The sequence below is a fragment of the Corapipo altera genome, unplaced genomic scaffold (assembly GCF_003945725.1).
Source record: "Corapipo altera isolate COAL_440 unplaced genomic scaffold, ASM394572v1 288, whole genome shotgun sequence".
Taxonomy (NCBI): Eukaryota; Metazoa; Chordata; class Aves; order Passeriformes; family Pipridae; genus Corapipo; species Corapipo altera.
The window spans coordinates 88791-100977 of record NW_020885071.1 but is presented as its reverse complement, the minus strand read 5'-3'; the positions used below and the strand labels follow the sequence as shown (position 1 = coordinate 100977).

Below are 12187 nucleotides of genomic sequence, written 5' to 3'. Positions count from 1 at the left end.
GGGGCTCTCTCATCCCCAGAGGGGCTCTCCCATTCCCAGAGGGGCTCTCCCATCCCCAGAGGGGCTCCCCCATCCCCAGAGGGGCTCTCCCACCCCAGTGTCCCTGCACACACCTGACTTACCTGGAGTGGAATCCCCGCCTGCCTTGACGGCCTTGAGCAGGACGTGCTGGTTAGAGGACACGGGCATTCCCCGGCATTGCTGCTGCTGCTGCTGCTTCTGCTGCTGCTGCTTCAGGGCCTGGGGGCACAGGGGGGACAGGGGGGAGCTCAGCTGGGTCCTTACAAACCCTTCAGGCACGGCACAAACTGCTGGATCCTCCTCCTGCTCTGGCAAAAATTCAGCACAACTTCTGACCAAACCAGTCCCCCCCCAGGCCCTGCTGCTGTGTGTGCAGTGGGAGGCAGGTGATAATGGGATTAAACCTGATAAATGCACTGCCAAGAGGAGATTTGCCCCCTTTGCACCTACAGCTGAAAGTTAATGGTCACAGAGCACCCACAAATAACTTCAAAGTGAAAGTACCACGGTGTAATCCATTCCCTCTCCTGGGGAGAAGCAAGAAGAAACTTCCTAAAAAACCTTCAACAGAGGCACTGCCCGTCAGGGAAAGGTTTTTAATTAACAGAGATTCAAACACTAAAGAAAAGAAAATAAACCCCTTTAGTTTCAGGACAGACTCTTCAAGCAGCAGCCAGGACAGAGCCCAAAAGGCCCCGTGGCTGAGCCAAGGAAGGAAGGAGGGATTTGGTTAAACTGCAAACCAAAGTGTCTGTTTGCAAAAGCTGAAATCCAAACCCAACCAACCCCCAGAGCAGAATAAATTACAGCAACAGATCAAGGATCCCCTGGAATTTCAGAATAGGAAGTAACAGGATGTGCAGTGGGACTGCTCACTGGAGATCATCACTGTCTCAAACAATAACATTAACAACGAGGATAATGATAATAACAACACATTTAGAATGAGGAGAGGGAATAAAAACGTGCAGGAACCTGCAGGATCTGCCTCCTGGGGAAAGTAGAAATGATTTCAGAGTTTAAAGGCACAAACGAGGCAGTGACAGCAGAAGGATCCAGGCAGTGAAGAGACACCTCGGATCCTGTTTTCCCATTTATTAAATAGTTCCTATTTAGCCACTTCCACCACAGGTTAGAAAGACATTCAGCCAAACCAAGACATGGCAAGAGTGAACTGACCTCCTGTTGCTGAGGTCAAAAGGTTTCTAAAAAAAAAAAAAGAGATAAAAAGGGAGACCTGCCAAAAATCCACAAACCAGCCCAAGAAAGCTTTTCCAAACTGTCCCTTGCAGATGAGCCCCAGGGGACAGTGACAGTGGCAGAGCAGAGTTCCAGGGTTAAAGGCTCTCCCTCAGAAATGCCCCTTCCCTCTTCCCTCCAGGAATGTTGTAATTACTGGGCACTGGAGAAGGGAGGGCTGAACCCAACCAGTGCTCCTGGTTGGCAGGATCAGGGACAGGAGAACTCCCTTTAATTCTCCTGTCACTCAGTGTTGTGTTTGTCCAGCCCTGCTGCCTCCTCCCCTACATTTGCTCTTTCTATCTGCATTTCATAACTTGTCCTGCCCACAGTGGCAGTGGAAGATGTGACACCTGGTCAAAATGCCAGGAGGGGGGAACCAACATGAGCTTCAAGGTCCCTTCCAGACCAAAACTCCTCCAGGATTCCAAGAGGAGCTGCTGAGCACGGGGAGGGAAAGAGGTTTGTACCTGAGCCTGTTTCGTGGAATCATCGAATCCTGGGATGCTCTGGGTGGGAAGGGACCTTAAAGCTCATCCCATTCCATCCCTGCCACGGGCAGGGACACTTCCCACCATCCCAGGTTGCTCCAGCCTGGCCTGGGACACTTCCAGGGATGGGGCAGCCACAGCTTTCCTTGGCAACCTGTGCCACTTCCATCACTCCCTGAACAACAGGCCCTAATTAGCTCAGGTCCTTTCCCAAGGCCACAGGCACCTCTGGAATGCCATCCTGAGGGCTGCTTCTCAGCTGGAAAAGGTCAGGAAAAGGGGCAGGGCTGGAAGAGGTAAATCCTGTGGGGACACATCCCAATTCCATCTGCTGGGACGAGATCCCACAGCCCCTGCACTCCCACCCCCTCTGCACTGCATCCATAACTCCTCACAGACACTTCCCTTCCTGAGGAGTAAATCCAACCCCAATAAAGCATTTCCTTCCCAAGGATCACGGCAGAGTGAGCAGTGCAGCTGGGGAAACACCTGCAAATCCCACACTGGGGGACGGATCCACCCGGAATTTTTCACGGGGAGAAGCAAAATCATGTGAGGCACAAACACAAAACAACCTCCCACCCCGTGCTGTGCACACAGAGAACGGGATCCACAACAGCCATGCTTGGAATCAAGCATGGGGAAGAGTCAGAGCCCCTCTGTCCCCCACAGCACCCAGCAGAGATGCAACACAAAGGCTGTGTGCCCTGCACACACACCATCCACAGAATTCCTGCCCTCCTTCCCCTTCCCTCCACACACACACACTGCACCATCCACAGAATTCCTGCCCTCCTTCCCTCCATACACACCATCCACAGAATTCCTGCTATCCTTTCCCTCCACACACACCATCCACAGAATTCCTGCCCTCCTTCCCTCCACACACACCATCCACAGAATTCCTGCTATCCTTTCCCTCCACACACACCATCCACAGAATTCCTGTCCCTCCATACACACCATCCACAGAATTCCTTCCCCTCCACACACACACCATCCACAGAATTCCTGCTATCCTTTCCCTCCATTCACACCATCCACAGAATTCCTGCCCCTCCATACACACCATCCACAGAATTCCTGCCCTCCTTCCCTCCATACAGACAGAGCACCCACAGAATTCCTGCTCTCCTCCCCTTCCTTCCACGTGGACACACAGCACCCAAGGAATTCCATGGAAGGGAACCAGGGGAAGGAGTCAGTGCATTTAATTCTTCTCCCCAGAAAAAGTGAAGCCACTAAAAGCATTTCCTAAACCGGACTGTGGAAAGCTGCAGGCACTCAGCAGAGGGCTGGGGGAAAAGAAATCACATTTTATAGCCTTATGTCTAAAACAATACTTTTAAAAGGTCCTGATGCTTATTCAGGGAAAAGGCAAAGGAATGGCACAGCACAACACTTTGATCTCCTTCAGGGGAGGGGGAGGTTTCAGCCCCACGCCGTTTATGGACACCGAGAATTCCCGCATTAATTCCCTTCAGGGTGCAGTTTCACCAGGAAAAGCCACTTCCCAGAGGAACAGGAGCGCTGCAGGGATGTCCAGGAAGATCCCCCGGGCCACTCACCTGCTTGAGAGCCTTCTTGCTGTGCTTCTGGGAGGAGGAGAGCACCTTGCCCTGGATGGAGGGGGACGGGCAGCCCGACTGCGGGGACGACGTCTGGGACAGGCGGGACGACACTGCCAGGGAGAGAGAGAGGGAGAAACGTGGATGGACACAATCCAACCCTTGTGCCCTTCCCTCACCACGTCAGAGCATCTCAGGGGCTCCTCTGCCTGTTTGCTGAAGGGTCCTTTCTGTCCCCTCCTCCCCACCAAGGCACAGGTTCTCCCACAGCAGCTCCCATGGCTCCAACCTCAGCTGAGCCACCTCGGCTCCATCTCTGTGTCATCAACCCCACAAACAGCTGCACAGGGGGAGGAAAAGCTCCAGGCTGAGCCAGATCCAAATGGGAACACCAGGCAGGCCGTGGCTGTGTCCCTCTGGAATGACCTGTGCTTGGGGTCCTCACTGACAGCAGCTCCTCACCGGGGCAAGGATGAGTCCTGCACTGGGAACATCCAGAGACCTTCACTGGGGACACCCAGAGTCCTGCACTGGGGACACCCAGAGACCTTCACTGGGAACACCCAGAGACCTGCACAGCACTGGGAACATCCAGAGTCCTGCACAGCACTGGGAATATCCAGAGTCCTGCACAGCACTGGCAACATCCAGAGTCCTTCACTGGGAACACCCAGAGTCCTGCACAGCACTGGGAACATCCAGAGTCCTGCACAGCACTGGGGACACCCAGAGACCTTCACTGGAGACACCCAGAGTCCTACACAGCACTGGGAACACCCAGAGTCCTGCACAGCACTGGGGACACCCAGAGACCTGCACTGGAGACACCCAGAGACCTGCACAGCACTGGGAACATCCAGAGTCCTGCACAGCACTGGGAACATCCAGAGACCTGCACAGCACTGGGATCACCCAGAGTCCTGCACTGGGGACATCCAGAGACCTTCACTGGGGACACCCAGAGACCTGCACAGCACTGGGAACATCCAGAGTCCTTCACTGGGAACACCCAGAGTCCTGCACAGCACTGGGAACATCCAGAGTCCTGCACAGCACTGGGGACATCCAGAATCCTGCACAGCACTGGGATCACCCACGGGGTGCAGAGGAAGTGGAGCTTCACTGGCACTCGCTCCTTTTTGAAAAGAAACACGGGAATATACAGGATATCCCAGGAAATGCAGGTGCATTCCCAGTGGGTGAGTGCAGACACGTAAAGAAGTCTAGTCCAAGCCAGATGGAGTCCTGGAGTGAGGCTGGATCCAGTTCCAGATGATTTAACCCTTAAAGAGCCTCATTTCAGCCACAAACTGGGGATGGGGATTGAACAACAGCTGCTTGTGTGGCTCAAACCAACTGGTTTGGCACAGGACACCCAAAACCTCCAACTCTGGGGACACCTTCCACCAGCCCAGGCTGCTCCAAGCCCCATCCAGCCTGGCCTGGGACACTTCCAGGGATCCAGGGGCAGCCACAGCTTCTCTGGGCAGCCTGGGCCAGGGCCTCCCCACTCTCCCAGCCAGGAATCCCTTCCCAGTATCCCATCTCTCCCTGCTCTCTGGCAGTGGGATCCATTCCCTGTGTCCTCTCCCTCCATCCCGTGTCCCCAGTCCCTCTCCAGTTCTCCTGGAGCCCCTTCAGGCTCTGGAGGGGGCTCCAAGGTCTTCCTGGAGCCTTCTCTTAAAAAGAAAAGCCCTGAGTCAGCAAATTCCTGGTCTGTGAATGTCTCAGCCCGTGAATTTGTGGGATAAACAAACACTGAGAGATCAAAGAAACCAAGTGAGGAGTAAAAGTGTTTGATGCTGGGTGACCTCTGCCATAATAAACACATTCCCATCTAAACCAATTAAATTATCACTTCCTGAAGCAATTAGTTCTTGAACACACCAGAATAAAGCAGTGAAGGAGCCAAGAGATAATGACCCAGCTCTTCACCAGCCACAGCCAGAGGGATCCCACTCAGCATCCAGGGAGAAGGGCAGCTCCCAGAAACAGGGCAGGGACAGCAAACACCAGAGAGCAACATTGCAGCAGAACACACAGAATTAGCAACAATGAATTATAAAATGTGAAACCCTCACGTGTGGCTCGGATTCACTGAAGGGAGTAGGTTTTCAGGGGGCACACACAGAGGAGAGGAGGCAATCCCAGCCTCTGGAAGAGCAGGAAATACAGCAACTGAAAGGTCTGGGTGAGGAAGGGGTCATCCAACAGTCCCTGAGGGGATTAAACACCCCCAGGTGATCCCTGCCCCAGGTTAGAGGTGACACAGGGCACAGAGAGCAGAATCACCACTCCAAAGGCCAAAATAACCCAACCCTGGTGTCACACCAAGGGCTGCCAAGCACAGGCTGTGTCTGTGTGGGATATCTGTCTTCACTCTGGCTTTCTCACAAACTGAAAAGGATGTGGAGCTGAGATCCTGCCTCCTGGTGCCTTTAAATGCTCAGTGTTTGGAGGGAAGCTGCAGGAATGCTGACAGGATGCACCCTGGAAAGCAGCACTGATGTGACAACACTCCAGGGGCTGCTCTGCCTGCTCCCCCACAACCCCCAAAGCACTGGTCAGCCACTCCTCTCACACACATGCACAAAGAAACTGGGCAGGAGGAGGAGCAGTGGGATTTATTCACCAAGAACTGACTGAGGAAGATGAGTAGATAATAATTCCTTTAGGAAAACTGCTGCAAATAGCAAAGACAGGAGGTATCCAGGGATCCTTGGACCTGACAGGAGGGGGGAGCTGGGGGGAGGTCGGGCTCTGCTCCCAGGGAACAAGGGACAGGAGGAGAAGGAACAGCCTCCAGCTGTGCCAGGGGAGGCTCAGGTTGGATATTGGGAACAATTCCTTCCTGGGAAGGGTTGTCCAGCCCTGGCACAGCTGCCCAGGGCAGGAGTGGAGCCCCATCCCTGGAGGTGCCATCCAAAGGCAATGGTGGAAGGGATGGTTTGGGTTGGAAGGGACATTAAATCCCATCCCATTCCACCCCCTGCCATGGGCAGGGACACCTCCCACTAGCCCAGGTTGCTCCAAGCCTCATCCAGCCTGGCCTGGGACACTTCCAGGGATCCAGGGGCATCCCAAATTCCTGCTCCAGGGGTGGCTGTGTGACCCTGGGCTCGTCTGCCCCACGACACATCCACAGTGAAAAGCTGCCCTTCACTCAGTTGGGCTGGAAGTACAGTTGAGCTGAACTAAAAATACAACCCCCCCCCTCCAACTGTGAGCAGTCTTAAGCTTAAAATAACCCAATTTGAAACAGCTAATGGGATCCAGATGTATCACATGGAAAACTTGGAGTGAAGTCATTAAAACACGCTTTGAGGAGCACAGAAACGTCTCTGGTTAATCACAGACTGCTTTGGGTTGGAAGGGACTTTAAAGATCATCCAGTCCCACCCCCTGCCACGGGCAGGAACCCTTCCCACTTCAGCCAGTCTGGGATTCAACAATACTACGGGTTTAAGGACCAACAAGGCACCGTGGGAGCAGAAATGGAGGTGGATTCATGGAAAAGCAGCACAAACCCAGCAGCTGGATCTTGAACAGGTTCAGCCCATCCCACAGCCCAGCAGCTGGATCTTGAACAGGTTCAGCCCATCCCACAGCCCAGCAGCCTGAACAGGTTCAGCCCATCCCACAGCCCAGCACTTGGGCTCTACAACAGCAACTCCAAACTAACACTGACAGCAAACAAAGCCACGAGCCCACGTGGAACTGCCCCAGGGGGTTTGCCCACCCTGGTCACTCACTGCATTCCCAGGAATGCTTGGGTTTGAAGCAGCACAGCTCACACACACACACACACATACAGAAGGCACTGGTGGCACTCTCTGCCAAGCAGGTTCTCCAGCTGTGCCACGTCCCTGAGGAGCCTGTCAGACCCCAAAGCTTCACCTCCTGCTGCCAAGTGTGAGCTGCCCACAGAGCTCGAGGCACCTTCTGCTGCCTGCTGTGATTGGTGTCACTGCATTTTGAACAACAATGCATTTTTCAGAGGACCCAGTCAGTGGAACTTTGGAGAAGTGTCACACCTGCAGTGAAACACACCCTGGACAATTCTGTCCCTCTCAAGCCCCTGGGGCAGCAGGTGGTTGTGAAAACCCCTGGAGGTTACAGGGAAGAACCTTCTGCTTCTTTACAGAATCCTTCAGTAAAACATCTTCTCTTTCTGAGCGGTGCTTGTGGCTGCCTGGGACACCACAGGGTGCAGGGGACACGTGTGTTCCCGAGCCACAGCATCTCCCTGGAGCTTCCTGAGGGACTCATGGAACATCCAATCCCAGACTGGTTTGTCACCCCGTTGAAGGAGCACGTTCTTCACTGGGAAAACCACACAGCTGACCTGGAAACAGTTATTTCAGACTATTTAGGAATCCTCCAAAACAATTTTATCCAGAGGAAGTGATGAGGACAATACAACACCAATGACCCCATTCACCCCCAGTTCCAGGGCATGGAGCTGAAATACAGGCCTGTGCTTCCCATTCCTAAATCTGGGGTCAAAGGACAGCCAGTACAGATGAACTTCACCTGTCTCCCTGCATTCCCTTCCCTGCTTTTACCTGCTGCCACCTAAACAAACCACCACAAGCTCCCCAGGGCAGGAATCCTGTGCAGAGCATCCAGTCCTGTGGCCTCTGATCCAGGAGCCAGCCCAGGGGGTAACACATCCAGCCAAGGGTGCACTGTCAAAACTCAGAACCATCAAATCCCAGAATGGTTTGGGTGGGAAGGGCCCTTAAAGCTCATCCCATTCCAGCCCCTGCCCTGGGTAGGGACACCTCCCACCAGCCCAGGTTGCTCCAATCTGGCCTTGGACACTTCCAGGGATTAGCCAAGATTAAATTCTGTTTCTTCTCTGCCAGTTCCCAGCCACCACTGTCAAACCCCATCAAACTGAAGCTATTTGAGCTCTTCCTCCCCCAGTTGTTTGTGATTAACTCTTCCCGATTCGCTCCAGATGGGATCGCTCGCTCAGGGGTTCGTGTGGAATTCACTGCCAGCAGCACTTCCAGCTCACACCCCGAACCCCTGTTTGCTCATCTGCAATATTACAAACAGCCAAGGAAGCTCCAGCCCTGACTCTGACCCCAAATCCCCCCCCTGGACACGGGGTAGCCGGAATAGCCGGTCCCGTGCTCCGACCACGGATCCCACAGCTCGGGGCTGGGATCGAGGGAACAGCCGAGGTACTCACGGCTCTGGAGGGAACACACAGCACCACAAACGAGGTACTCACGGTTCTGGAGGGAACACACAGCACCACAAACCCTGCTCTGTGCCAGCCCCAGGCCCACTCCTGGCTCCGGCCGTTCCTCCCCGGATCCTCGGCCCCAAAACGGCCGCAGGGTCGTGGAACCAGGCAAGGCTTGGGTTGTTTTCTCCAGCGAGGAACTGCGCAGTCAGAGCTGAATCCCGGGGCTGAGGCACTGCCAGGGACAGGGACAGGACAGGGACAGGGACTGGGAACAGGACAAAGCCCTTCCCTTCTTTTCCCTTCCCTTCCTTTCCCCGGCACTGCACCCTCGGAGAGATCCTGCCCTCGGCAGAGACACTCCCCCTCCCCAGACAGACACGGCCGAGCCTCTGAACTAAACTTTGGCAAGAGAAGGACGTCTCCAAAAGCAGCTGGCTGGGCAGCCTCAGCTCCAGGCACTCCCACTTCCATGGCCTCCCCACGGCTCTGGGAATGTGCTGCTGGGAAGGGAAGGGGAAAGTTCTCTCCGCAGCACTGCCGGGACAGGACGGGGGACAGAGGCAGAGGCAGGGGGAGCATCCTCCCCTCTGCTTCACTTACTGAGAGCTGCCTGCTCTGAGCCATCAGCTGCTTCCAGAGGAACATGGGAACCAGCAGCACAGAGCTCATGGGCTGCCGGGAACACTCGGAATGAGAGTGGAAAGTCCCCGAGCCGTGGGCTCCTCACGGCTCCTGCAGCCTGACGGGAGCACCAGCAGGGGCTTCCATGCTCCTAAAAGTCAGGAAGTTGCCTCAAGCCATGTTTTGGGAGGAAAAGGATTAACTATTAACTAATTCTTCAACTATTATCTAATTCTTCAGCTATTAACTCATTCTCCCCCGGGAGGGTGGGGAGGCCCTGGCACAGGTTGCCCAGAGAAGCTGTGGCTGCCCCTGGATCCCTGGGAGTGTCCAAGGTCAGGCTGGATGGGGTTTGGAGCACCCTGGGCTGGTGGAAGGTGTCCCTGCCCATGGCAGGGGGAGGGATGAGATGAGCTTTAAGGTCCCTTTCAATCCAAACCATTCCATAATTCTACGAACCCCTGGCCTGGAAGATGGAGAACTGCTGAGGGCACGGGGGGTGTGCCCAGGCTGTGGTCAGCAAGGACAGGGGTGTCTGGTGCACTGACACGTGTTCTTCATTTTAAAAGACCTAATTTACCACAAATGATGAAAACAGAGCAAATCTGACTGGTAAGAAAAACAACTGACAAGAAGCACAACTGAAAACTGCAGCTTGTTATGGGACACTAATCAGAGCATCAGTAACCACAGAGAACCACATCCCCCACTGGAAACAGGGAATGGGAAAATCCTCCTCCTGGAGGAGAGGTAAAGGAAGCAGTTGAGATAATAAATGTATTATTTATTGCTGTGAGTCCTTCACAGGTGAAGACAACGGCCCAGCTGGGAATGTCACTGGAAATTGGAACTTAGCTGCCACTGATGCTAAAGTTACCCAGAGGCCATTTCAGGGGCTCTGAAAAGCACAGTGCAGGAGAAATGCTGCTCCACAGCATCCCAGGATCAATGAGGTTGGAAAAGACCTTCAAGACCAGGGAGTCCACCCTGTGAGCAATGCCCACCTTGTCCCCCAGCCCAGAGCAGTGAGTGCCACAGCCAGGCCTTCCTGGGACACCTCCAGGGCTGGGCACTCCAAACCTCCCTGGGCAGGATGGGAGCAGTGCTGGCACAGCCCCGGGGCCACTGGCCTCGTGCCCCCCTGGGCACACTGCTCTGCTCTGCAGAGAACACAGGGCAGTGATACCCATTTCCTAAAAACCCCACTTCAGGAAGGATAAAAGCCTTTTATCCTGGATTGGTGAATCCTGATGTTTTCAGTCACCCAGGGCAAACACTGCAACTCCCACCAACCCCCCTGCAGAGTCCTCATGTCCCTACATCCAACAGTCTGTGTGTCTGTCTGTATATATATATATATATAGGTTATACATCGTACTTCTACTTTAAATAATGGTTGGACAGGAAATTCAACCAAATTCAGAGTGTTTATGACAAACCCCACCAGAGACACACAATTTGCATGGGGCTGGTGCTGCCACCGAGGCCTGACGGTGCCAGGTGTGAGGCACAGACCCCCCTCAGCTGCCCCAAAACACCCCTGGGGCTGTGGAAACAAACAGAGAGGCCAAAAGTGGCAGGTTCTGCCCCGAACACCAGCCAGTCCACGGCTCTGCCACAAGGCACAAACAACTGGCCAAGGGGGCACTGGGCACAGCTGGACTCGACACCAGCCTGGAGAGAAGCTCCACTGACCCAAACCAAGGCAAAAAGGACATTTGTGCTCCGTGTGTGCAGCTCCCTCAGTGATTGCACAACGTGATCCCAGGGAAGCAGCTTCCTCCCCCAGTCACGGGCAGGAACTGGCTGCATTTAGAAATGCTGATATTTCTACCAAATCTCTCCAGCAGGAAGAAGCAAAGCGACAAAAACCAAACAGAACTCTTTTTTTTTCTTTTTTTTTTTTAAGTTGTTTCTGGCAGCTGTTTCTGGGGCAGGCAGCAGAGCCTGGCTGCTGGGGACACCCAGAGCCTCACAAAGCTCCTACAGCAAAGAGGTGCCACCCTCCAGCTGTGACCTGGCCCTCCTGTGACTCCCAGGGGTCCCCTCAGGCACAGGGCAGTGTCTCATCCCTAATTCCCATTTTCCCAAGCCACTGGCAGTGAGCACAGTGCAGACTTTAACCCCTCCAGGTATTTTCCTTCGCTGCCCCACGTAAGAGGAGTTTATGGTCACAACCTGTTTTAACCTCACCCAGATCTTCTGACCTCTTTTCAGTGCCTGACACTTTGCCAAATATACTTTTTGGATTTCTAATGTGGCTCAAACTGCCACAACTCTGAACACTGATCTGGTTAAACAGAAGTCTGGGAGCCAGGAGGGACCCCCTCAGTTGTGTAAAGATTCAAGACAAGCTGATCACTGCCCAGTGGAGAAGGATTATCCACAACCTTGCCCAGTTCATTTGCTCCTTTTCCCCTGAAGTTACACAGGAAACTTGAGTTGGGCTTTGCTGGAGGAGACCCACGACTGCCAAGTGTGTTTTATGTTCACAACGTCCACCTGCAGCTTGTCCTACACCACATTCCTGAGCTGGTGCTAAAAGCACCTCACTGAGGCATTTTCACACTTGAACTTTCAGGATGGCTCAAAACACCACAGAACCCAAAGGGTCTCACCAGCATCCTTTCAGAATCATGGGATTGTCTGGCTGGGAAAAGCCCTCTGAGACCAAGTCCAACCATCCCCAGCACTGCCCAGGCCACCACTAACCCGTGTCCCCAAGTGCCACATCCACAGGGATTTTAAATTCCTGCAGGGATGGGGACTCCCCCCCTGCCCTGGGCAGCTGTGCCAGGGCTGGGCAGCCCCTTCCAGGAAGGAATTGTCCCAGTATCCAACTGAAACCCCCCCATGGTGCCACTGAGGCCGCTCCCACAAGCCCCAGAAGAGCTGTTCTCACCACCAAACTCCACAGATGACCCCGAGCAGCTCTTTCACTTCAGGGCCCAGCAGTGGGGTCTGTCTCACCTCTGACGGGCACCGAGGGACCCCAAAGGCCCCTGCAGGGAGAACTGTGCCCCATCTCCCTGCTGGCACAGCCACCC

At 54.2% G+C, this 12187-nt stretch overlaps 1 protein-coding gene across 1 annotated transcript in view; it reads right to left on the bottom strand.

The window, feature by feature from the left end:
• ASXL2 (ASXL transcriptional regulator 2) overlaps positions 1–12187 on the bottom strand; it is a 66499-nt gene that overhangs the window by 15003 nt on the left and 39309 nt on the right. The window contains exons 6-7 of the mRNA XM_027669182.1: positions 3320–3432; positions 123–240 (exon numbers count right to left, since the gene is read on the bottom strand). Of these exons, the coding sequence (XP_027524983.1) occupies positions 123–240; positions 3320–3432 (231 nt within the window). The remainder of the gene's footprint in view (positions 1–122; positions 241–3319; positions 3433–12187) is intronic.